Consider the following 26,942-nt stretch of genomic DNA (forward strand, 5'->3'; position numbering starts at 1 on the left):
ATCCTAGTTCACAAATCAGGTCTCAACCGGTACCAAAAGATTGGGATCATTCCCTTCATATTTTCAGACAACAATGCTTTGAAACTAGAACTCAATCACAAGAGGAAAGTCGGAAAGAACTCAAATACATGGAGACTAAAGAGCATCCTACTGAAGAATGAATGGGTCAACCAGGAAATTAAAGAAGAATTTAAGAAATTCATGGAAACAAACGAAAATGAAAACACAACTGTTCAAAATCTTTGGGATGCAGCAAAGGCAGTCCTAAGAGGAAAGTATATAGCAATACAAGCCTTTCTCAAGAAACAAGAAAGGTCTCAAGTACACAACCTAACCCTACACCTAAAGGAGCTGGAGAAAGAACAGCAAATAAAGCCTAAACCCAGCAGGAGAAGAGAAATAATAAAGATCAGAGCAGAAATCAATGAAATAGAAACTAAAAGAACAGTAGAACAGATCAACGAAACTAGGAGCTGGTTCTTTGAAAGAATTAACAAGACTGATAAACCCCTGTGCAGACTTACCAAAAAGAGAAGAGAAATGACCCAAATAAATAAAATAAAATAAATAAATAAAATAAATAAAATCATGAATGAAAGAGATCACAACCAACACCAAACGAATACGAACAATTATAAGAATATTATGAGCAACTATATGCCAACAAATTAAGCAATCTGGAAGAAATGGATGCATTCCTAGAGATGTATCAACTACCAAAACTGAACCAGGAAGAAATAGAAAACCTGAACAGACCTATAACCACTAAGGAAATTGAAGCAGTCATCAAAAATCTCCCAACAAACAAAAGCCCAGGGCCAGATGGCTTCCCAGGGGAATTCTACCAAACATTTCAAGAAGAGTTAATACCTATTCTTCTGAAACTGTTCCAAAAAATAGAAATGGAAGGAAAACTTCCAAGCTCCTTTTATGAGGCCACCATTACCTTGATCCCAAAACCTGACAAAGACCCCATCAAAAAGGAGAATTACAGACCAATATTCTTGATGAACATGGATGCAAAAATTCTCACCAAAATACTAGCCAATAGGATCCAACAGTACATTAAAAGGATTATTCACCATGACCAAGTGGGATGTATCCCTGGGCTGCAAGGTTGGTTCAACATCCGCAAATCAATCAATGTGATACAATACATTAATAAAAGAAAAAACAAGAACCATATGATCCTCTCAATAGATGCAGAAAAACCATTTGACAAGGTACAGCATCCTTTCTTGATCAAAACTCTACAGAGTGTAGGCATAGAGGGTACATACCTCAATATCATAAAAGCCATCTATGAAAAACCCACAGCAAATATCATTCTCAATGGGGAAAAACTGAGAGCTTTCCCCCTAAGGTCAGGAACACGGCAGGGATGTCCACTATCACCACTGCTATTCAACATAGTATTGGAAGTCCTAGCCACAGCAATCAGACAACAAAAAGAAATAAAAGACATCCAAATCGGCAAAGAAGAAGTCAAACTCTCATTTTTTGCAGATGATATGATACTTTATGTGGAAAACCCCAAAGACTCCACCCCAAAACTGCTAGAACTCATACAGGAATTCAGTAAAGTGGCAGGATACAAAATCAATGCACAGAAATCAGTGGCATTCCTATACACCAACAACAAGACAGAAGAAAGAGAAATTAAGGAGTCGATCCCATTTACAATTGCACCCAAAACCATAAGATACCTAGGAACAAATCTAACCAAAGAGGCAAAGAATCTGTACTCTGAAAACTATAAAATACTCACGAAAGAAATTGAGGAAGACACAAAGAAATGGAAAAACGTTCCATGCTCATGGATTGGAAGAACAAATATTGTGAAGATGTCAATGCTACCTAAAGCAATCTACACATTCAGTGCAATCCCCATCAAAATACCATCCACTATTTTCAAAGAAATGGAACAAATAATCCTAAAATTTGTATGGAACCAGAAAAGACCCTGAATAGCCAGAGGAATGTTGAAAAAGAAAAGCAAAGCTGGCGGCATCACAATCCCGGACTTCAAGGTCTATTACAAAGCTGTCATCATCAAGACAGTATGGTACTGGCACAAAAACAGACACATAGATCAATGGAACAGAATGGAGAGCCCAGAAATGGACCCTCAACTCTATGGTCAACTCATCTTTGACAAAGCAGGAAAGAATGTCCAATGGAAAAAAGACAGTCTCTTCAACAAATGGCGTTGGGAAAATTGGACAGTCACATGCAGAAGAATGAAACTGGACCATTTCCTTACACCACACACAAAAATAGACTCCAAATGGTTGAAAGACCTCAATGTGAGACAGGAGTCCATCAAAATCCTAAAGGAGAACACAGGCAGCAACCTCTTTGACCTCAGCCACAGCAACTTCTTCCTAGAAACATCGCCAAAGGCAAGGGAAGCAAGGGCAAAAATGAACTATTGGGACTTCATCAAGATAAAAAGCCTTTTTTTTTTTAAAGATTTTTATTTATTTATTTGAGAGAGCGAGAATGAGAGAGAGTACATGAGAGGGGGGAGGGTCAGAGAGAGAAGCAGGCTCCTCGCCGAGCAGGGAGCCCGATGCGGGACTCGATCCCGGGACTCCAGGATCATGACCTGAGCCGAAGGCAGTCGCTTAACCAACTGAGCCACCCAGGGGCCCCAGATAAAAAGCTTTTGGACAGGGGCGCCTAGGTGGCTCAGTCGTTAAGCATCTGCCTTTGGCTCAGGTCATGATCCCAGGGTCCTGGGATCAAGCCCCGCATCGGGCTCCCTGCTCCGCAGGAAGCCTGTTTCTCCCTCTCCCTCTCCCCCTGCTTGTGATCCTCCTCTCACTGTGTCTCTCTCTGCCAAATAAATAAATAAAATCTTAAAAAAAAAAAAGCTTTTGGACAGCAAAGGAAACAGTCAACAAAACCAAAAGACAACCGACAGAATGAGAGAAGATATTTGCAAACGACATATCAGATAAAGGGCTAGTATCCAAAATCTATAAAGAACTTATCACACTCAACACCCAAAGAACAAAGAATCCAATCAAGAAATGGGCAGAAGACATGAACAGACATTTTTCCAAAGAAGACATCCAAATGGCCAACAGACACATGAAAAAGTGCTCAAGATCGCTCGGCATCAGGGAAATCCAAATCAAAACCTCAATGAGATACCACCTCATACTAGTCAGAATGGCTAAAATTAACAAGTCAGGAAATGACAGATGTTGGCAGGACTGTGGAGAAAGGGGAACCCTCCTACACTGTTGGTGGGAATGCAAGCTGGTGCAGCCACTTTGGAAAACAGTATGGAGGTTCCTCAAAAAGTTGAAAATAGAGCTACCCTATGACCCAGCAATTGCACTACTGGGTATTCACCCCAAAGATATAAAAGTAAGGATCTGAAGGGGTGCGTGCACCCTGATGTTTATAGGAGCAATGTCCACAATAGCCAAACTATGGGAAGAGCGAAGATGTCCATCAACAGATGAATGGATAAAGAAGATGTTGTATATATATACAATGGAATATTATGCAGCCATCAAAAGGAATGAAATCTTGGCATTTGCAATGACGTGGATGGAACTGGAGGGTATTAATGTGAGCGAAATAAGTCAATCAGAGAAAGACATGTATCATATGAGCTCACTGATACGAGGAATTCTTAATCTCAGGAAACAAACTGAGGGTTGCTGGAGTGGTGGGGGGTGGGAGGGATGGGGTGGCTGGGTGATAGACATTGGGGAGGGTATGTGCTATGGTGAGCGCTGTGAATTGTGTAAGACTGTTGAATCAGAGACCTGTACCTCTGAAACAAATAATACAGTATATGTTAAAAAAAAAAAAAGAAGATAGTAGGAAGGGAAAAATGAAGGGGGGCAAATTGGAGGGGGAGACGAACCATGAGAGACTATGGACTCTGAGAAACAAACAGAGGGTTCTAGAGGGGAGGGGGGTGGGGGGATGGGTTAGCCTGCTGATGGGTATTAAAGAGGGCACGTATTGAATGGAGCACTGGGTGATATACGCAAACAATGAATCATGGAACACTACATCAAAAACTAATGATGTAATGTATGGTGATTAACATAACATAATAAAAAAAAATTATAGCCATACAACATAAGCAACAAAAGCAAAAGTAAATTTAAGGGGGAATACCTGAAACTAAAAGTTTTCTGCACAACAAAAGAGGCAAACAACAAAATGAAAAGGAAACCTATGGAATAGGAGAAAATACTTGCAAATCATATATCTGACAAGGGGTTAATATCCAAAATTTATAAGGAATTCATACAACTAAACAGCAAAAAACAAACAAGACACTAAAAAATGGGCAAAAAAACTGAATAGACATATTTCCAAAGACATGCAAATGACCAAAAGGTGCATGAAAAGATGCTCAACATCACTTACAATTAGAGAAATGCAAATCAAAACGACAATGAGATACCATCTCACACCTGTCAGAATGGCTAGTGCCAAAAAGACAAGAGATAACAAGTGTTGACAAGGATGTGGAGAAAAGGGAACTTTTGTGCACTGCTGGTGGGAATGTAAATTGGTATAACCACTAGGAAAAACAGTATGGAGATTCCTCAAAACATTAAAAATAGAATTACCATATTATCTAGCAATTCCACTCCTGAGTATCTAATGGAAAGAAATGAAATCACTATCTTGAAGAGATATCTGTACCACTGTGTTCATTGCAGAATTATTCACAGTAGTCAAGATATGAAAAAAAACCCAAGTGTCCATCAATGAATGAATGGATAAATAAAATGTGATTCTCACACACACACACACACACACACACACACACACACACACAGAGGAATAGTATTCAGTCATGAAAAAGATGGAGTGCTGCCGTGGATGGATCTTGAAACCATTATGCTGAGTGAAATCAGACAGAGAAAGACAAATACTGTATGATACCATTTATATGTCAAATCTAAAAAAGCCAAACTCAGAGTATAAAATGGTGGTTCTTAGGGGTTGGAGGTGGGGGAGATTTGGGGGAATGTTGGTCAAAGCGTATAAACATCTTTTTTTTTTTTAAGGTTTTTAATTTTTAGAGAGAGAGAGAGAGCACGTGCAAGCAGGGGGAGAGGCAAAGGGAGAGGGAGAGAATCTCAAGCAGACTCCACGTTGAGCACAAAGCCCAACCCAGGACTCATTCCTATGACTGTGAGATCATGACTTGAGCAGAAACTAAGAGTTGGATGCTTAACTGAGCCACCCAGGTGCCCCCAAGGGCATAAACTTCTATTATAAGATGAATAAGTTCTGTGGATCTAATGTACAGCATGGTGATTATAGTTAACAATACTGTATTATATACGTAAAAGTTGCTAAGAGAGTAGATCTTAAATGTTCTCACTACAAAAAAGAAATGGTAATTATGTGAAGTGGTAAAAGTGTTTAACTAATGCTACTGTGGTAATCATTTTGCAGTATATAAATATATCAAATCAACACACTGTACACCTTAAACTTACATGATGTTCTATGTTAATTATATCTCAATAAAGCTGAAAAAAATTATAGCCATACTAATAGGTGTGAAGTGGTGTCCTGTGGTTTCAGAACCAGAGTTTTAACTATATATGTCATAGTACTGGAAAATGTGAAGCCAAGTTGTTACCACAGCTTTAATAAGAAAATTCTTATCTTTTTACCTTTCTTCATAGATTCTTTTTCCATTCCGTCCTTGTATGTGTACAAGAGTTCATCAACTTCCTTCAGATCCAGGAAGCCTGAGCCATCACTGTCCCACTTGCAAAACACGGCTTCTAGGAGAAGTTCCCGTCTGGCTCTGGAAGCATTTTGTCTAGCCTAGGATAGAAACAGAATAACAAAGCACAGGACGTACTATCCATTGTGCTAGCTGCCAACCTATGTTTTTCCCCAAAAAGCACAGCACTATTTCTAAAAACAGCTTTATAAAAATAGCTGGGACTAAGCATGATATTAATGGGAAAATGAAGTATTTAATTTTTTAAAAAGATTTTATTTGAGAGAGAGAGAACATGAGCATGCGCAAGAGAGAGCAGGAGCAGGGGGGGAGGGGCAGAGGGAGAGGAAGAAGCAGATTCCCTGCCCAACAGGGAGCCCGATGCAGGGCTCAATCCCAGGACCCTGAAATCATGACCTTAACTGAAGGCAGACATGAAGCATTTAATTTTAATCATCTAAATACCACTTCTCTGTTTCACTCGTAGACCAAAAACAAAAAACAAAACAAAACAAAAAACAGGCATTCTCTGCATTGGACTAAAGCACATTAACTTAGGAAAGGGGCTACACTCCTTAAGAGTCTTTGATTCATTCCTTTCCACTCCCTCGCTGGTTGTTTAGGAATATGATAAACACATGGCATACTCTACCTGGCTTCTTGGTGAGATATGCTGTGTATTGAAAGAGGATGAAGGGCAGTGTTCAAACAATGAAAAAATGACTGTGTTCAAAAATTATTTTTTATAACTTAACATTGACCTAACTTGACATTGATTTTATTTACCGTTTAGATTTTTTACTAGATTAATTATATCAGTCAGATAGTAACTAAATTATTATCTAGATAGATTTAATTGCTAAAAGAAAGTGAATATATAGCATTTGGTTAAATGGGGAAATTGCAATTGAGGAGGCAAAAGGGATATCAATTCTAGAATTAGGTTGAGAAGACTCATAAGGCTGCTGAGGTTAGTGAATATGTCCAGTGAATGTAATGTATATATTTCATAAAAGGGCACATAAATTGTTTATATCAGCTAAGGTGTATGCATTTATCTATCATCAAGTAGGTACTGACTTCTTAGGAAACATGTATCACCTGGATTCACATGAATAAAAATACATATACAAATCATAATTGTACCCCTAGGTATGTGCATTAGTAAATGCATTCACACAGCAGATAGTGTGCATACACACACATTTTTTGCACATACACATTTCTACTCCTCAGAATCTGCTCTTCAAGCTTCAGAGGAGGAAAAAGAAAGCTGTACAATAAACCATCTCCTGCCACCAGCAATCATGTTATTATTAGGGGAATGAATTCTCTGGAGTGTGATCTCAGAACATTTGACAATAAAATAAAATACTTAATGGCTATGCTCATTGAAATAAAGCGATATGGGGCGCCTGGGTGGCTCAGTTGGTTAAGTGACTGCCTTCGGCTCAGGTCATGATCCCGGAGTCCCTGGATCGAGTCCCGCATCGGGCTCCCTGCTCAGCAGGGAGCCTGCTTCTCCCTCTGACCCTCCCCCCTCTCATGTGCTCTCTGTATCTCTCATTCTCTCTGTCTCAAATAAATAAATAAAACCTTTAAAAAAAAAAAAAAAGAACCACTGTTTAAAAAAAAAAGAAATAAAGCGATAAGTTTGGTTATAAACCTTTTTTTAAGGAACTTTCTTTTTTTTTTAAGATTTTATTTATTTGACAGAGAGGGACACAGCAAGAGAGGGGACACAAGCAGGGGCAGAGGGAGAGGGAGAACCAGACTCCCCACTAAGCAAGGAGCCCGATGGGGGACTCAATTCCAGGACCCCGGGATCATGACCTGAGCCGAAGGCAGACGCCTAACGACTGAGCCACCCAGGCGCCCTATTTCTTTTTTAAGTAGACTTCACGCTCCTTGTGGAGCCCAATGCAGGGCTTGAACTCATGACCCTGAGATCAAGACCTGAGTTGAGATCAAGAGTCAGATGCTCAACCAACTGAGCCACCAGGGGCACCTTGGTTATAAATTTTTAAAGGGCCACATTAGGAGCAACTGAGGTTGAGAGATTTATTAATAATAGTGACTCCACCTGTTTTATTGATAAATAATATTACTCACCTGTTCTAAGCCACTTATTTTCTCTTCTTTTGTTTCAGTATAGCCCCGCTTAAAAAAGGATGTGAGGGTCTCACTGACACTCAAGGGGGCATCTTCACCAATAAATGTCTCCAGAAGTTGCACAAACTGGAGCAGATTTAAGGAAACTCCATTGAAAGCACTTCTACCTTTTACTTCCTTGTAAGACTGAATATTTCTGATAATTGAGTGTAGGTCTATTAAGCAGGAAACATACAACAAACAGTAAAGTGAACAATTTCTTAAAGCTTAGAGAAAATATACAAGTACGTATTGTAATAAACATCTGCTACTTTTTATCCTGTCAGAAACCCACGCTCCCTTCATGAGGAAAACATCTCTTCCCCACTGTCAGCTTATATTTTTATTTTCATTTCACACGTACCAATAGTTCATTTTTATGGCTGAGTAATATTTGATTTATAAATATGTCACAATTTTTATTTATTCTCTTACTGATAGATACCTGGAATGTTTCCAGAAAGTTCAGGCTATTATAAATATACCTGGTTTACATATTCTTATATATGTTTTGCTGTTGTTGTTGTAAACATGCTTTTAACTCTATTGGATAAATAACTGGGATTGGAATATCTGGATCATGGGTAAATATGTGTTTGGTTTTACAACACACAGATATTTTCTGAAGTAACTGTAACATTTTAAACTCCCACCAACAATCCTGAAGAGTTCCAGTTTCTCCACAATCTTGCCAAGAGTCAGTGTTGTCAGTCTTTTTCATTTTAGCCATTCGGGTCATATGTAGTGGTTTCTCATTGTAATGTTAGTCTGTTTTTCATGATGACTAATGACATTGCACACTTTTTCATGTGTTCATTACTCATTCTTATGTGTTTGATTTGTGAAGCATCTAGTAACATGTTCTGCTAATTTATATTATGTTGTTTATATTTTTATTTTTGAGTTGTTGAAGATCTTTTTTTTTTAAAGATTTTTTAATTTATTTGAGAGAGAGAATGAGAGAGGGAGAGAGCACATGAGAGGGGGGAGGGTCAGAGGGAGAAGCAGACTCCCTGCCGAGCAGGGAGCCCGATGCGGGACTCGATTCTGGGATTCCAGGATCATGACCTGAGCCGAAGGCAGTCGCTTAACCAACTGAGCCACCCAGGCGCCCGAGTTGTTGAAGATCTTAATATTTCCTGGATAGCAGTCCTTTGTCAGATATAAATTTTGCAAATATTTTAAGTATTTTTTCCATATCTGTGGCTTATATATGCACTTCTTTAATGACATGTTTTAAGAAACAAAAGTTTTATTTGATGAGATCTAATTTATCATCTTACTCTTTTATGTTAATTTTTTTTATGTTTCAAGTTTTTATTTAAATTCCAGTTAGTTAACATATAGTGTGATATTAGTTTCAGGTGTACAATATAGTGATTCAATACTTCCATACATCACCCTGTGCTCATCACAACAAGTGCCCTCTTTAATCCCCATCACCTGTTTAAACCATCCCCCCCACCCCCCATCTCTGCCCTGGTAACCATCAGTTTGTTCTCTATAATTATAGAGTCTGTTTCTCTCTCTCTCTCTCTGTCTTATTTTTTCTCCTTTGCTTGTTTGTTTCTTGAATTCCACATATGAATGAAATCATATGATATTTGTCTTTCACTTTTTCGCTTAGCGTAATATACTCTAGCTCCATTCACTTCGTTGCAAAGGACAAGATTTCATTCTTTTTTTATGACTGAGTAATATTCCATTATATATATTTTATATATTATATGTAATATATATTACATCTTCTTTTCTTTTTTTAAAAAAGATCTTATTTATTTATTTGAGAGAGAGAGAAAACTCAAGTGGGGGGAGGGGCAGAGGGAGAGGCAGAGAGACAAGCACACTCCCTGCTGAGCGCAGAGCCAGATGCGGGGCTCCATCTCAGGACACTTAACCTACTAAGCCACCCAGGCACCCCTACACTACATCTTCCTTATCCATTCATCAATCGACAGACAGTTGGGCTCTTTCCATAATTTGGCTATTGTTGATAATGCTGCTGTAAACATCGGGGTACATGTATCCCTTTGAATTATTATTTTTGTATCCTTTGGGTAAATACCTAGTAGTGCAATTGCTGGGTTGTAGGGTAGCTCTATTTTTAATTTTTTGAGGAACCTCCATACTGTTCTCCACAGTGGCTGCACCAGTTTGCATTCCCACCAACAGTGTAAGATGGTTCCCCTTTCTCTGTATCCTCGCCAATACCTGTTGTTTCCTGTGTTGTTAATTGTAGCCTTTCTGACAGGTGTGAGGTGATATCTCATTGTAGTTTTGATTTATATTTCCCTGATGAGGAGTGAGGTTGAGCATCTTTTCCTGTGTCTGTTGGCCATCTGTATGTCTTCTTTGGAAAAATGTCTATTCATGTCTTCTGTCCATTTCTTAACTGGATTATTTGTTTTTTGGGTATTGAGTTCGGTAAGTTCTTTATAGATTTAGATGAATCAGGTGGTACTGAGCATCCCCCACCTTTGCTACAAGACCATGTGATATAGGTCTGGCCAATGATTCCCATATGACAGCAATGTGATCCACTAAATACCAATGAGAATGAGCCCCAGAACTTTTTGGGAACTACTGGGGAAGAATCACTCTTTTAGCATTCTGATTCCTGAACATAGGCTCTAGGCTTAGCAATACTCTTATGGACATCTCTATCACAACATGGAGAAAACGACCTAAAACTGAAAGTTACACAGAGAGGAACAGGGCTGAGAGGCAGAGACAGTGTCTCATTGCTGTTATTGAGCCCTTGGATTCATTTGTGCCTGAAGCCAGCTGTGGTTTGGATTTGACAGTTAAATAAATCTATAAATACTACAGCAACCTCTCCCCCAAAGAGTCTTGACTAATATATTTATCTTGAGCCCAGTCTTATAATATGAAGTATATTTCATAAAATATCAGCCCAGTGACTTATGTTTGATTTATTCACCGATTCAATCATTCACGCCCTCATGCCTTCCATATGAGATTTGACATGACCTAAAAATAATCACCCATGCAGTTTTTTTAAATGGTAAAGCAAAACTGAAATAAAGAAGTAAGACCAGGTGGCTCAGTCGGTTAAGTACCTGCCTTCGGCTCAGGTCATGATCCCAGGGTCCTGGGATCAAGCCCTGCATCGGGCTCCCTGCTCAGCGGGGAGCCTGCTTCTCCCTCTCTCTCTGCCTGCCGCTCTGCCTACTTGTGTTCTCTCTCTCTGTCAAATAAATAAATAAAATCTTTTAAAATAAATTTTAAAAAAAGAAGTAAGACCAGGAGAAGAAGAACACGAACTAGCAGGCCACAGGAGCTTGACCGATGCCATGCATTTTTACCAAAGTATTTTGAGGATAGAAAGTTTGTTATTTGACCCAGGCTTAAATGAGAAAAAAATCTGCAGAGAGGAAGAAAATAATCTTAATATAATTAGTTCTACTACTTGTTGGTGGAAGATAAAATGATAAAATAGCACTGCAGTAAAATATGAGTACTTGTTGGAACAATCATTGTTAAATACATGGTTTATCTGAGAGCTAAAAGCTACTCTTTGCTCTCTCTGTTAAGTCGATCTTAGTTTATAAGTCTTTAAAAACAAGACAGATTCAAACCTGTCTCACATGTTGAGTTATGGAACTACCAGGGAGAGGAATCGCTGGACTGATTTCTTTCTTTCTTTCTTTTTTTGACTTTTTTATTGTTATGTTAATCACCATACATTACATCATTAGTTTTTGATGTAGTGTTCCATGATTCATTGTTTGTGCATAACACCCAGTGCTCCATGCAGAACGTGCCCTCCTTAATACCCATTAGCCTGGATTGATTTCTATTGAGTTCTAATATCTGATATCTGATTCCCTTTGTATACCTGGATCATAGCTTCAAAGCGGTTGTAGGGCCATGTAATGGTAAAAACAAATTGTATACTAATGCATATGTTTTAAAGCAGAAAAGCATCCCTCAACAGCACATGTCTACATGTACACTACCACCAAAAACATTCATCTTGTCTATGTTTAGATCCATCAGCTCAGGGACAAAATAATGCAAGGATTACCCTGCCATCATGTCTTGGCTAAGTTCAGTTTTTATCATGGGGTACCACAGTAAATTAAATTCATCAATTGGACTGCCATCTAGTCTTCCTAGTTTGGTTGCTAACATGTACCTGTAAACCTGGAGTTACCGAGGAGTAAGTTTGCTTGTTCCTCATCTTCACATTTGATACAATTCATCTTCCAGTTACAAGTCAAAAGTTCGCCTACAAAATATACATTCCATAACACAGACAGTTTAATTTCACTTTCATAATGTTTTTGTTCTAGATTATAAATGAAAGGAGGATTAAATGAGTCACCTGACCATGATTTTCCTTCTATTTCTTGGGACTTTTCACAGGATGGATCTTTCTGACTTTCCTTTTTTGTTGTTTCTAAAAGGAACAAAAGAAAGTGGCTATAATGAACTGGAATTTAAATAAAAACTTGAAAGAAAAAAAAGAAAATGCCTATAAATTGGACTTTATATATTCTATGATATATTCCTAAGTTAATGAATGAGAAAAATGCCTTGCATATAGAACAACAAAAACGTTCTATCAGGTTATTTCCCATTTATGTTGTGTCACATTCAACCACAATGATATCACTTAATAACTTTAGTTGTTGAGAGCAGCTCTATGACAAAAGCTATTTGTTGTACCCAAATTTGGCCACTCAATCTGAGGGCTACATTTCCTAGCCTCTGTCACAGTTAGATGTCACCAAATGCCTAAATTCTGACCAATGTGATGTGTGGGCAAGTGATGTAATGCCTATCCCTTCTTTTTTCTCCTTACCTTTTGGTTAGAATATGGACACGGTAGTGAGTCATCCAGGACTATGTGGTTAGAGGGGACACAAGATAGAACTTGAGCCACTGCTGAGTTCATGGGACTGAACTGTCATATAAGTTTTAACTTTTATATCAAAAGGAAAGAAACTCCTATGTTGTTTAGACATTGCTATTTTGTTTTGGTTTTGTTTATGTTTTTTTTTAAGACACTGTCATTTTGGATCACTGTTACACCTAACAAAATTAAGTCCTTACTAATAACAACTGATTGAATAGTAACTTCACGATTTTCCTAGCTGCATCCCTACTATGTATGGAGAGCCAAAAATTAATAGCCCTATTTTATGGACAACCAAACATAATGCTGAAAAAATGAGATATTTCAATTTAGTTACTGATAATGTAGAATCTAGAACACAGATTACTCATGTCTTAGGAGTTTTGAATAAGGATTTTCTTTGGGACTGTGGGTCTTTAAAATTAAAGAGCAGAACTTTAAAAATATTTACACCTAACTGAGGTCTTAAGTGGTATTGAGACTGGCTTTCTAAGAAGCTCGAATCTTTCAACAAAAAGGCATACATTGGCATAGGCAATTCAGAGGAAAAGTCTTCTGCAGAATAAATATTTGACATGCAGAGTGTTTTCTGTCTTAAATATAACTTTCAGAAACTCTTCTAGAACACATATCTTATATAACTGAAAAATGCAAGATCCAGTTTATAGTTGAAATAAAAGACATTTTAAAAAGTGGCTTCTAATATTAGACACCACCACATTTAAAATGAAAAGGCTTCTAGGGCCCCTGGGTGTCTCAGTCGGTTAATCGATCGACTCTTGTTTTTGGCTCAGGTCATATCTCAGGGTCCTGGGATTGGGCCCCGCGTTGGGCTCTGTGCTCAGCACAGAGTCTACTTGTCCCTGTTCCTCTGCTCCTCTTCCCGCTTTCTCTCTCTCTCAAATAAATAAATAAAATCTTAAAAAACAAAACAAAACTCCGAAAGGGCTTCTACTGCCTTTTCAGGAGTCCAGTGAAATTTTCTATATTTCTATATAGATAATATTACCAGATTGCTTCCTTATGAATGGGCTTCCCATGCAAAAGGAATTCGAGGTAAATTGACAATAGAAACATTCTGGTTTGTATTTAATTGATTGTTCAAGGCCTAGACACATGTTGCGTAGCAAAATATCTAAGGTTTGAATGATCTGGTATGCCAGAAAAGATCCTAATTGGAATGAGTATTTTCTGAAAAGACTTAAACAATCACTCCACAAACATGAAGCTGATGTCATAGGTGAAATGCGTTACTACCTGAAAGATGATCTTTTCTTCTTGACGTCGGGACTTCCTCTTGCAGTTCAGGACTCACAGATAGTTCCTCTTCATATATTTGCTCCTGAGTCTTCTCTTCCCATGGGGAGATTTCAGTGTATTCATAGGAAGTAGCCTCCCTAGATATTTTACTTTCTCTGAAGATACTACCTCTTTCTGATTGTAAAGTTGAATCCTGTTGTTTTTCTGGAATTATCTCTCTGGATGGTTCTTGTTCTGCAGTTGACCCTTTGTGTGATCCTTGTTCTACTACTGACTCTCTGTATGATCCTTGTTCTGCTACTGACTTTCTGTGTGATCCTCGTTTTGCAACTGACCCTTTGTGTGCTCCTCCTGTTACTGACTCTCTGTGTGATCCTTGTTCTGCTGTTGACCCTTTGTGTTGTCCTTGTGCTGATATTGATTCTCTGTAGAGTCCTTGTTCTGCAGTTGATTCCATGTTGACTCCTTGTTCTGAAGATGACACTCTTTGTGGTGGCCCTTGTTCTATGACTGAGTCACCATGTGGTCTTTGTTCTATTAACTCTCTGCTTGATCCTTGTTCTGGAGTTGACCCTGTGTGGGTTTCTTGTTCTGTTACTGATTCTCTGTATAGTTCTTTTTCTCCAGTTGACTCTCTGTCTTGTTGTTCTTCGGTTGAAATTCTGTTTGGTTCTTGTTCTGAAGTCGTCTCTCTCTGCTCTTCTGGCAGTGTTGATTCATTATGTTCATCATGTTTATGTTGATCTTCTGGAGTTTCTAACAACTTGCTTTGGGTTTTGCTAGCATGTTTTTCAGAAAGTAATGCATTCATCTCTAAGAGCACTTTGTCAAAGTCTTCATAAATATGTTTCTGATTATCCATGTCTCCCCAGAACTCAGGCAAGTCTATCTCTTCAAATTCAATGAATGGCCCTAATGCAGAAAAAAAAAAATATTTCCCTAAACAATTGATGTTATAATGAAGAATCAGAGCTAGTAAGTTAATGCAATACAGTGTTGATCACAGTAATTTAACATAGGCCTATTGCTTTAAATAAATAACAGTTACCTTTACCTACAACACAATAAAAGCAAAAAAGATATTCAAGGGAACATAAAAGATGGTCACTACTGTAAGTTAGAATTACCCCTTCCTAATAGGTGTGGTTTTGGATATAGCATGATTCTTCCTTTTCTACTTGGAAAGTTGCTTAGACTGCCAAGACAATAGAATTTATCCTCTATTTATGGTCCTCCAACAACAAGCATAGCATAGGGATGAGGAAGAGGACACATGTCTTCCACCTCAAATACCTTTTAAATATCTACAATATCAAAATAAAAGCAAATCTCTATCATTCACTGGGCTATGTTTTCCTAATATTCATTTTCTCCCCCTTCCTTATTCTCTCCCTTTCTTTCTTCTTCATTCCTCAATTCTTTTCCTCCACAACTTATGTGAACACCTGGTTCAGAATTCTAGGGAAAGATTGGATAGCATTCACCGGAATCCCACTCAAACAGTAAAACAACAATAATAACAAAACAACTCTGGTGTCCAGGACTACTCTATATCACCCATAGATTTTTAAGTGTCCAACTATTTTCACACAGAACTAAATTATCGACATTCTTTGGAAAACCCATCCATTCAAAGGCTTTCTGTTTAAAAAATAAAAATGGAGCATCTGGGTGGCTCAGTTGGTTAAACATCCGGCTCTTGATTTCAACTCAGGTCATGATCTCAGGGTTGTGAGATCAAGTGCCACATCAGGCTCTGTGCTGGGCTTGGAGTCGGCTTAAGATTCTCTCTCTCCTTCTCCCTTGGCCCCTCCCCCCTTTCTCCCTCTCAAAAAAACCCCCATAATCCTCCTTGTTTTGGTAGTAATATAAAAAAGATATCTTACTGTATAATTTCAGTAAAGGTGGAGAAGTAAAAATGCTTGGGAGAAGGAAACATTTTTCTTAGAAATTTTAGAATTCTAAGTTGGACATTAAAACTGGAATTACCATTACCAACTTAATTTCCAAAACATTCAGATTGCCACTCAAGCACCTCTTCATTTGAATGAACTTAAAATTAAGTTCTAACTTGACAACTTTTAGTATTGGACTATAGTGAAAAATACATCTAGTTGTGATGAAGAGTGAATTTTGTGAGGAATGAACAGTTAGATTATCTATCATGATCTAAGGGAGATATCACGTGAAGGGATTCCATGGGAATACAATGACTTTTATCATAGGAGTATATTACGTCATTCTAGTTTGAGCATACTCCCTCTGAATGGCACTTACATTGTCTTGGGTTTCGCAGCAAACTTCTAAGCGTTTTTGAACTTTGGTCATAGAATGTTTCCAGCAAGGCCAATGTCCTCTGCCGATCCAAAAACCCTACCTAAGCAGAAAGTTTGCAATTAGTTGATACAGGAGATTTGAGATTTTTATGTAAATGGTTTATTGAAGCTTTTATCGTCACCACCACTACCATCATTATGTAAATAAAAGCTACAGAGTCAAAATCATGAAAGCTGTATCTTGCCTTTAGGCTTATACTCTACTTCCCCATGCTGTGACAAGTCAAAATACCTTGCACTTAATAGATGCTTAATAATAGTTACTGACTTAATAGTTACTTACCTTGCACTTAATAGATGCTTAATTAAGTTACTGACTTAATAATAGTTACTGGCTAAATCCAATGTATAATGCTCAGTTTTTATCTAATTAGACCTGAATATGGCACTTGAAACACTTAACCACTCCCTACTTGTTTTTTTTTGCATCATTTTTGAGAAACATTTTAACTACAGAAAAATAGAGAAAATGATAAAACTAACACTTGTGTTCCCAACATCCAGAAATGATTATTGTTAATATTTTGCATATGTTTAATGACTTTAAACACATATAATTGATATCATAGTACATATGTACTTCTTAAAATTGCTTTTATTTACTCAACATTGAGATCAATTCATATATGTAAAGAAATATATTTTATTCCTTTTAGCTGCTGTATGGTATTCTATAATATGAAAACACTGTAATTAAAAAAAAATTTTTTTAGGTTTATTTATTTATTTGAGGGGGTAGGGGCAAAGGGAGAGGGAGAGAGAATCCTTAAGCAGACTCCCCACCCAGTGCGGAGCTTAGTCCTAGGACCCTCAGATCATGACCTGAGTGGAAATCAAGAGTTGGCTGCTTAACCAACTGAGCCACCCAGGTGCCCCAAAAACACTGTAACTTTTTTTAAAAGTCCCTTTATTGATGGGCATTTAGATTATTTCCAGTGTTTAGATACCAAAATAATGCTGCAGTGGATATGCTTATACACATTCCTTGCATACATGTATAAACATTTCCCTAGGGTAATAATTAAAAGTGTTAATTAATGGATTGTATACTATGAGCATTTTTTAAATTATGTTCAGTTAGCCAGCATATAGCATATCATTTAAGATTTTATTTATTTATCAGAGAGAGAGAGAGAGCACAAGCAGGGGGAGCATCAGGCAGAGGGAGAAGCAGGCTCCCTGCTGAGCAAGGAGCCCAATGTGGGGCTCGATCCCAGAACCCTGGGATCATGACCTGAGCCGAAGGCAGATGCCCAACTGACTGAGCCACCCAGGCATCCCTACTATGAGTATTTTCAGCTTTAGTAGTTATTGCCAAATTGCTCCACAAAATACCTATACCAATTTACTTCTCACTATTATTGAATGAGAATATCATTTCTCCATTTCCATGCCAATACTTGATACTATTAGAGTTCATGATTTTTCCCAATCTGATGGGTTAAAAATGGTATCTGGTTATTTTAATTTGCATTTCCCTGATAATTAGTGAGATTAAATATATTTTCATATGTTTATTATGTATTTGTGTTTCCTCATCTATGGAAGGCTTTTTTATGTCCTTTTCCTTTCTTCAGCTGGGAAGAGTTGTCTCTTTCTTATTAATTTGTAAAGTTTTGATAATGATCATTCTGTTATCTATATAGTAAATACACTTTCCCAGTTTAATCTCTTATCTTTTTTTAAAGATTTTATTTATTTATTTGAGAGAGAGACACAGCGAGAGAGGGAACACAAGCAGACGGAGTGGGAGAGGGAGAAGCAGGCCTCCCGCTGAGCAGGGAGCCCGATGCGGGGCTTGATCCCAGGACCCTGGGATCACGACCTGAACCGAAGACAGATGCTTAACCGACTGAGCCACCCAGGCGCCCCAAATCTCTTATTTTTTAATTTAACTTTTGGTGAGTTTAGCCATATCAATGTTTTTAATTTTGAGGTAGCCAAATGTATCGATTATTTCTTGTATGGTTTGTGCTTATTGAGGTATTCTTTAAGAAATATTACCTATACCAAGGTCAAAAGTCATGCTCTATATGTGCTTCTAAAACTTTTATAATTTTGTTTTCCACATCCAGGTCTTTGATTAGATAGGACTTATTTTTGCTCATTATTGAGGCTCAAACCTAATTTTAATTTCTTCCCAATTGTCCTAACTTAGCATTTATTGATTAGTCTCTTCTCACCGAATTATTTGCTACCTATGCTATGCACTAAGTTCTCACATACTCATAAATCTGATGCCAGGCCCAATATTCTGTTAATATAGCTTTATTTTTAAAAAATCAGGGAAATCAGGGCGCCTGGGTGGCTCAGTTGGTTAAGCGCCTGACTCCTGATTTCGGCTCAGGTCATGATCTCAGGGTCATGGGATCGAGCCCCATGACCAGCTCCATGCTCAGTGGATTCTCTCCCTCTCTCTCTGCTCATGATTTCTCTCTCTGTCTAAATAAATAAATAAAATATTAAAAAAAAAACACAGGGAAATCCTCCCCAACTTGTTCTTCTTTTTATAACTGTTTTTGCTATATTTGGACCTTCATTTCCATAGAGTTTTTAAAAAGGAAATCTTTTAAAAAAATACAACATACATTCATAAAAGTATACAGATAATAAGCAAATGGTTTTTATCACAGTATAATCACACACAGGAGCTGTTTCTCAAAGGAGAAAAAAAACACTAGTAGAGGGCATGATTTTGCTCCATAACTCAAGCAACCTATACTGTAATTCTTCTATGACAACTTGCCATAACATTCCAATTTGCCCCAGACACTTCAGATACTGTAGGATCATCTAGGTGATAAGGTATAAGGTAAAGAAGAGTTTTTGTGCTGCAGCCTACAAAGTCTACAAAGCTTTTTCTTGCTTTGGGACTTACTCTCGCAGCTGATAGCCCAATAAATGTAGAAGAGCAGCACATGAGAGTAAAGGTTGTTCCTAGAATGTAAAAAGGTCCAATAAGCATTGTGCCTCTTTCTTTGTGGCAGGTGGCACATTTGCCTCGTATTTGAGATATCCTGTCATGCTTCAGACTACTGGACTGCTAAAACTTTCACCAAGGTAGTAAACCCTGATTTTACATGGTTTTTATCTTTTACCCTCTGACACATATGGGTGTACCAAGGCATCTAACGCTTCTTCATGCTCAGCAGGTCCAATCGCCATGATGGAAATCATCAAGGTAGTAGATCTGACATTCTGTGAGATGTCTGCATACTAGATTATAATAGAAAGAAAGAGGGCTGTCTTACTTCTATGGTAAGGCATAAAAGTATAGTGCTGACAGGTAAAGTCAAACTTCTGTTTGTCCTTGTAAACTGCTCTGGAGAAAACAGTATTTGACAATCCAATAGTTGTGAGTGAGGGGCTGTGTCAGTTTGGTTCAGTAAAGATTCCACATGGTGAAGAACAACTGCAAATGGAGTCATAGTAACCTACAAACATTCTTTAAGATCTATCTTCTGCATAGGCAAAAGAGGAGAATCAGACAAGAATGTGATAATGTTACTTCTTCTGTATCCTTCACATCATTCATATATTTTTATGTCTAATTTCTGTGGAATTGTTTTGGGTTTGTTTGTTTGTTTGGTAAATGGTAAATTTACCAAATGGTAAATTCTGGCAGACAGAGAAGAGAAAGTTCAGGAGTTTCTATTTGGTCCTTCCTACCATGATAGCCTTCAGCCTCCAATTTGTGAGGATCCTGCCAGTTGCTGAAGATGTCTATTCCAATTATACATTCAGGAACCAGAAATAAACATAGCTAAAAACACAGATTAATTGGGAGACCAAAATAGCATTTATCACCTGTTAGCCATAAACTCTAATTTTAACCAATGGTCCACTGGGGCATTTTGAGATTCTAGGGATTAGTATTAACTTGGAGTCAGTGTCTGGTAATCTCAGAAAGTCTGGGATATTTCCCTCTTTCCAATGTTTTCCACCCTAGTAAATGGCTATAGGTCTTTTGAGGAACACTTGGAGTAAGATCTACTGTATATGCTTGAGGCAATCTTGAGGATTCTTCCTCAAGAGAGCCAGCCTCCTGTTCTAAATCAAAGAATTCTGGGCGTGTAAATTGTCTGGAAACTGGATAAGAAGCCAAGATTCTCCACTGAGGTGTCTCAACTCATGTTTCTGGCCCCATAGTTAGAGATTTTCTGTAAATAACTTCAGTGATAATTTGGTAGACATCCTATGTATTTAACCTCTAAGGAAACCATTATCACCACAGAAAATCCATGTGGGTCAAAATTTTCAGATAGCCACTCTAGTTCTTTGCTGTTCATTGTGGTAATTCCAATTATACATTAAGTAGGTAAATAGCCATAGTGTGAGTCCTAGACAAAATGAGCCCATTATATTATGGACTTTGATCTTGGGCATTGAGTCAAAATACCATTTATCTATGATATCTATAAGCACAGACTTTGACCAGTAGACCTTGTCTCTGACAGTTAAACACTGTCTTCTATCACTCTGGAATCCCATAATTTCAATGGCAGTGTCTACTATCATCATCTTCAGCCTACAGAGGACAGCTACCAAACAGCTTTTTAGAGATGCTAATGCTCCCCCTCATTAATGTATTTCTCAAGAAAGTATCATCTGGGCCTTCTGGGAGGATATGGTAAAGGTTCATAATAGGCAGGCTACATAAGAGAAGTCAACTTTAGCAACATTAGCCTTTGGATTTCTTCCTCTATAGTATGCCAAGAAGATTCTGGCATCTCAATCTCATTGAATGTAGGCCATATTTGGGTCAAGGTTTCAATTTACCTACTAAGGGAACTGTTAAAACCATTCCCGTATACTCAAAATATTACTGCTAAGTAAATCTTCTAAGTACAACAATATTGACAAGTTTGAGCCAATCCAAACTTATATTCATTCTTCTTAGTCTAAAAGTTTTATAAACAGGGGCTCCTGGGTGGCTCAGTCATTAAGCGTCTGCCTTCGGCTCAAGTCATGATCCCAGGGTCCTGGAATCGAGCCCTGCATTGGGCTCCTGCGGAACCTGCTTCTCCCTCTCCCACTCCCCCTGCTTGAGTTCCCTCTCTCACTGTGTCTCTCTCTGTCAAATAAATAAATAAAATCTTTTAAAAAAATAAAAGTTTTATAAACTATCCCCACACATATCCTCCAGGTTTTTGCTGCTATGAATGAGCAAAAACTTGTTATTCTCTTGCAGTACCAACAATAACTTCTCAGTACAGATTTGACTGTCCTGATGGGACATGCTGAGATCTGACCCCAATTTTGGGTCTAAAGGCAATGAATGTTGTACAGGTGGACCTTAAGGAAAATAGACATACCCCTGCAAACTAATTGCCTTAAGTGAAGTTATCATAGGGACTCTAAGGAAAGAAAAGTTAATATTCTCAAGTAGGAGAGAAGGGATTGCTTTTGCTGCCAAGGGAGGCTTAGAGAGATTTGTAGCTCAAGTCTTAGCTTTCATCCAAATGTAAACATTCCAAGTCTTAAGGTCCCTCTATTTTCCAAGAGGCATGGTAATATTTCATTCCTTTTAATGGTTGAGTAATATTCCATTATACATATATATATATATATATAGCACCTCCTCTTTATCCATTCATCTATCAATGGATACTTGGGCTGCTTCCATAATTTGGCTATTGTAAATAATGCTGCTATAAACATACGGGCTGTGAAATTGAGCACTGCGTTGGGCTCCAGGCTCAGTGTGGAATCTGCTTGAGATTCTCCCTTTCCGCATACCCTTCCCCCCCACTTGTGCTCTCTCTCTAAAATAAATAAATAAAATCTTTTAAAAAAATGAAAAGAAAGTGATAGACTTAGCCTTACTAAATCACGTATATGTTCTAGTGAATTCAACTTTTATTTTTAAAGATTCCTTAGGATTGGCGCACCTGGGTGGCTCAGTCATTTAAGCATCGGACTTCAGCTTAGGTCATGATCACAGGGTCCTGGGATCAAACTCCGCATCAGGCTCCACACTCAGCAGGGAGTTTGTTTCTCCCTCTCCCTCTGCCCCTTCCCCCACTTGGGCATGCTCTCTCTCTCTCTCAAATAAATAAATAAAATCTTAAAAAGAAAGATTCCTTAGGATTTTATACATAGGAGATCATGAAATTCCTGAATAAAGAAAATTTTCTTTTTCTTTTCATGCCTTATTTCATTGGCTACTACTTCCAGTACTGTGTTAAATAAAAGTGGATATCCTTGCCTTGTCCCTGATATAAGGAGGAAATCATTAAAATTTTCACCATTAAGTATAACTGCAGGTTTGTCATAGATGCTCTTTATTAGGTTGAAGAAATTCTATTTCTATTTGCTGAGAGGTTTTTTGTTTTTGTTTTTAAATGATGAATAGGGGGCGCCTGGGTGGCTCAGTTGGTTAAGCGACTGCCTTCGGCTCAGATCATGATCCTGGAGTCCCGGGATCGAGTCCCGCATCGGGCTCCCTGCTCGGCAGGGAGTCTGCTTCTCCCTCTGACCCTCCTCCCTCTCATGCTCTCTGTCTCTCATTCTCTCTGTCTCAAATAAATAAATAAAATCTTAAAAAAATAAATAAATAAATGATGAATAGGTGTTGAATTTTGTCAGATGATCATACAGCTTTTATTAATCTCTCCTACTATTCTGAATGGTAGCCTTGCTGGATATTCTTTTTTTTTTTTTTTTAGATTTAATTTTTTAGACTTTATTTATTTATTTGAGAGAGAGGGAGAGCGATAGAGAGAGAGCACAAGTGGGGAGGAGGGGCATAGGAAGAGGGAGAAGCAGGCTCCCACTGAGTAGGGAGCCCGACATGGGGCTCAATCTCAGGACCCTAGGATCATGACCTGAGCCAAAGGCAGATGCTTAACCAACTGGGCCACCCAGGTGCCACTGGATAGAGTATTCTTGGGTGCAGATATTTCTCATTCAGCACTTTGAATAATTATGCTACTTTTTTCGACTTGCAAAATTTTTGTTGAAAAATATCCTGCTAGCCGTATGGGCTTTCCCTTGTAAGTTATTGACTTCTTTTATCTTGCTGTGTTTAAGATTTTTGCTTTATCACTATATATTGCAAATTTAATTACAATATGTCTTGGTGTGGGTCTGCTTTTGTTGATTTTGAAGGGAGTTCTCTGTGCCTCATGAATCTGATTATCTGTTTCCTTTCCCAGATCAGGACAGTTTTCAGGTATCATTTCTTCAAATAAATTTTCTTTTTTATTTTTTTTAAAGATTTTATTTATTTGACAGAGAGAGACACAGTGAGAGAGGGAACACAAGCAAGGGGAGTGGGAGAGGGAGAAGCAGGCTTCCCGCGGAGCAGGGAGCCTGATGCAGGGCTCGATCCCAAGACCCTGGGATTATGACCTGAGCCAAAGGCAGATGCTTAATGAATAAGTCACCCAGGTGCCTCTTCAAATAAATTCTCTGTCCCCTTTTCTCTCTCTTAGTCTTCTGGGACTCTTATAATACGAATGTTATTATGTTTGATGGAGTCACTGAGTTCCCTAAGTCTATTCTCATTTTGTGTAATTTTTTTTCTCTTTTGTCCAGCTTTATTACCTTACAATACTCTGTCTTCTAAGTCACTAATCCATTCCTCTGCTTTTTCCATCCTGCAATTCATTCCATCAAGCATGTTTCTCATTTCACTTATTCAGCCCTTTATCTCTGCTATGTTATTCCTTAGCTCTGTGTTAAGGGTCTCACTCATGTCTTCTACTCTTTTCTCAAATCCAGTATCATTATGATCATGCTTTAAGTTCTCTATCAGGCATGTTACATATATCTGTTTCACTGTATCTCTGGCCGTGGTCTTGTCCTGTTCTTTCATTTGGGATAAATTTCTCTGTCTTTTCATTTTGTCTGCCTCTCTGTGTCTGTTTCTGCATGTTAAGAAAGTCAGCTATGTCTTCTGCTCTTGAAAATAGTGACTTTATGAAGAGATGATCTTGGAGTGCCCTGCAGTGCAGTATTCCCCTGTTCACCAAAACCTGGCACTTCAGGAGAGTATCCTATGTATGTTGTTTATGCCCTACTGTTATGTCTGAGTCACTTTTCCTTTCAGTGCAGTCATCTGCACTGACTCTTTGCCTGTTGTGGGCTGTGCTTGCTCTCTGTGGTGTTAGTGGGACCCAGGCAGGCCAGCTCTGAGGGGCGTGCCTGCCAGGGAACTTGGCAGCAGGGCAGTGGTGTTAGCAAAATTTGCATTGGGCCACTAGTCCTATGCCAGATCCCCCAAAGTGTTGCAGTAGCTGGGGGCTGCACAATGGGGCAGCTGGGGGTGTGAGGCTGGGTGCAGCTTGTGGTGATGGCTGAGCTCAGTGGGCAAAAGTGGCTGGAGGCCCTTAGTGGCAGCTGTGCACCTGGTGACTGTGATGAGCCTTGAGCCCTGGGCTTAGGCTAAAAGTGTCTGTGCAGTGCTGCCTCCCACATGGCTCTGTGTTTATGCTGGGGGGATGGAGGAGGAAAATAGTGCCTGCCAGCTCCCTCATTTTCAAAGAAGCTCCCCAACATGCTGCGAAATCAGTGTGAACAGTTCTATCTCCCCTTTGCCCTGGCATTGTGCAAACTGTCTTTTTTTTGCCTCTCTGAGCAGGTTGCTGTCTCTTTAAGGGTGGCAAGCCAGCTATCACTCACCCTCCCAGCTTGCCCGGTGCTAAGTCAGAGGACTTTTAAAGCTCCAGGCTCCAAGTCCCACTGGTTTTACAAACTCACAGAATTCAGTCCCTCTGGTTTTTAAAGTCAAATCTTGTGGAGATTAGTCTTCCCTGTGTGAGCTCCCTGGTGTGAGGGCCTATTTCTCTGCCCTCTCCATGCACACAGCTCCTTCCCATCTACCAGCAACCTCCGTCCACCTTTCTGACCTTCCTAACCTTTCAGATGCACCTTCTTCTCTATATTTATTGTGGAGTTTGTTCTGCCAGTCTTTGTATCACTCTATGGTTTACTGACTTAGACGTGGATAGTATCTAGTTGTAAATGTGGAATGGGGTGAGCTCATGGTCCTCCTACTCCACCGTCTTCCCAAGCTCTCTCCTGGTTCTTGCATTTTTATCCAGTTCAACAATTTCTGCCTTTTGACTGGACAATACAGACCATATACATTCAATGTAATTAGCATTATGGTTGGCTTTAAATATAGAATTTTGCTATTTGTTCCATTTTTTCTTTGTTTTTGCTTCCTTTCCTGCCTTCTTTCAATTACATTTTAATATTCCATTTATCTGCACAATTGGCTTAACAGTTATATCTTTTTTTCCTAGTAATTGTTCTAGGTCTAACATTATGCAACTTTAAATTACCACAGTCTACCTTTAAATAATAATATACACTTCACACCTAATGTAAGAAACTTACTTTTATTTTCTCCCACCCATAATTTTTGCTATTGTCATACGTTTCACTTCTACATGATATAAACTAATAACCTGTCATAGGTTTGCTTCAAAGAGTAAATTGTCATTTAAATAAAATTTTAAATGAAGATAAAGGACTTTTATAACTACTCACATACCCACCTCCCCCTTCAGTTTGGATAGTGTCTATTGCTGTGTCTTCATGCTTACTCATTTTTCTTCTGCAGTGTCTAATCTGATACCAATCCCATGTAGTAGTTTTAATTTCATCTATTATTATTATTTTTTTTAATCTCTAGGAGTTCTATTTGAGACATGGTTGGTTGAAACATGAACCTAGTTGGTGGTGAAACATGAACAGTGAATTTCTGATCCTGGTTAATACTTAGAAGATCATTGTTCCTCATTCAACAAAGCAAATCTCTTGTTGATTTTTTTAAATAGAATGCTCCAAGAACTAGTATTGACTTTTCATGCTATCTAGCTAATTCTAAAAACTTGAGTTGAATAAATATCTCTGAGAAAGCACTCTGCCTTCGGAAGTCTTTAAGGACCACTCTGAATGGTGGATTCTGAGCCTCATTTCAGTTGACCACATGTTTTGTTATGAACATTTCTCTAGGCTCGTGTAGCTATAGGTATACAAATATGTGTACCTATGTATATCTATCTATCTATCCATATAGTTTTTGTTATTTGCTTTACAAAAATGGGATTATATTACATACGTTTCTCCATATTTTACTTTTTCCACTCAGTAATAATGCATAAAAACTCCTCTAAGTCAACTGGTATAGATGTATTCAATTTTATAAATGCTGCATGATATTCCAAGATGTAGATGTACCATCATTTTTTTAAACATTTCCCCACAGATAACCATTCCCTTAATCTCTTTCTTTCTCTCTCCCTCTTTTTTTTCATGTATAAACAATACCACAGAAATCATCCTTGTACATGTGTTTTTTATTTACTAATGCTTTTATTTCTTTGGATAAAAATTTCAGGTATGGGATTACTTGGTTGAAAGATGCATTTCTTATTTAAGCTGATATAGCCAGATTGCTTTACAAAGATACTGTGACTATTAAATTTTCACCAGGAATATTTGAAAAAATAATTTTCTGCTATCCTTACCAGTAATAGATACCATTTTATTTTATTTTAATTTTATTACGTCATGTTAGTCACCATACAATACATCATTAGTTTTTGATGTGGTGATCCACGATCCATTGTTTTCG

General features: G+C 38.2%; 1 protein-coding gene across 1 annotated transcript in view; it reads right to left on the reverse strand.

Annotated features, from left to right (window-relative positions):
• Nucleotides 1–26,942, reverse strand: part of EFCAB5 (EF-hand calcium binding domain 5) — a 138,778-nt gene that overhangs the window by 43,513 nt on the left and 68,323 nt on the right. The window contains exons 8-14 of the mRNA XM_044921814.1: nucleotides 16,296–16,395; nucleotides 14,381–14,930; nucleotides 14,016–14,326; nucleotides 12,225–12,299; nucleotides 12,036–12,128; nucleotides 7,838–8,052; nucleotides 5,670–5,826 (exon numbers count right to left, since the gene is read on the reverse strand). Coding sequence (XP_044777749.1) covers nucleotides 5,670–5,826; nucleotides 7,838–8,052; nucleotides 12,036–12,128; nucleotides 12,225–12,299; nucleotides 14,016–14,326; nucleotides 14,381–14,930; nucleotides 16,296–16,395 — 1,501 coding nt within the window. The remainder of the gene's footprint in view (nucleotides 1–5,669; nucleotides 5,827–7,837; nucleotides 8,053–12,035; nucleotides 12,129–12,224; nucleotides 12,300–14,015; nucleotides 14,327–14,380; nucleotides 14,931–16,295; nucleotides 16,396–26,942) is intronic.

The sequence above is a fragment of the Neomonachus schauinslandi genome, chromosome 15 (genome assembly GCF_002201575.2).
Source record: "Neomonachus schauinslandi chromosome 15, ASM220157v2, whole genome shotgun sequence".
NCBI classification, from domain to species: domain Eukaryota; kingdom Metazoa; phylum Chordata; class Mammalia; order Carnivora; family Phocidae; genus Neomonachus; species Neomonachus schauinslandi.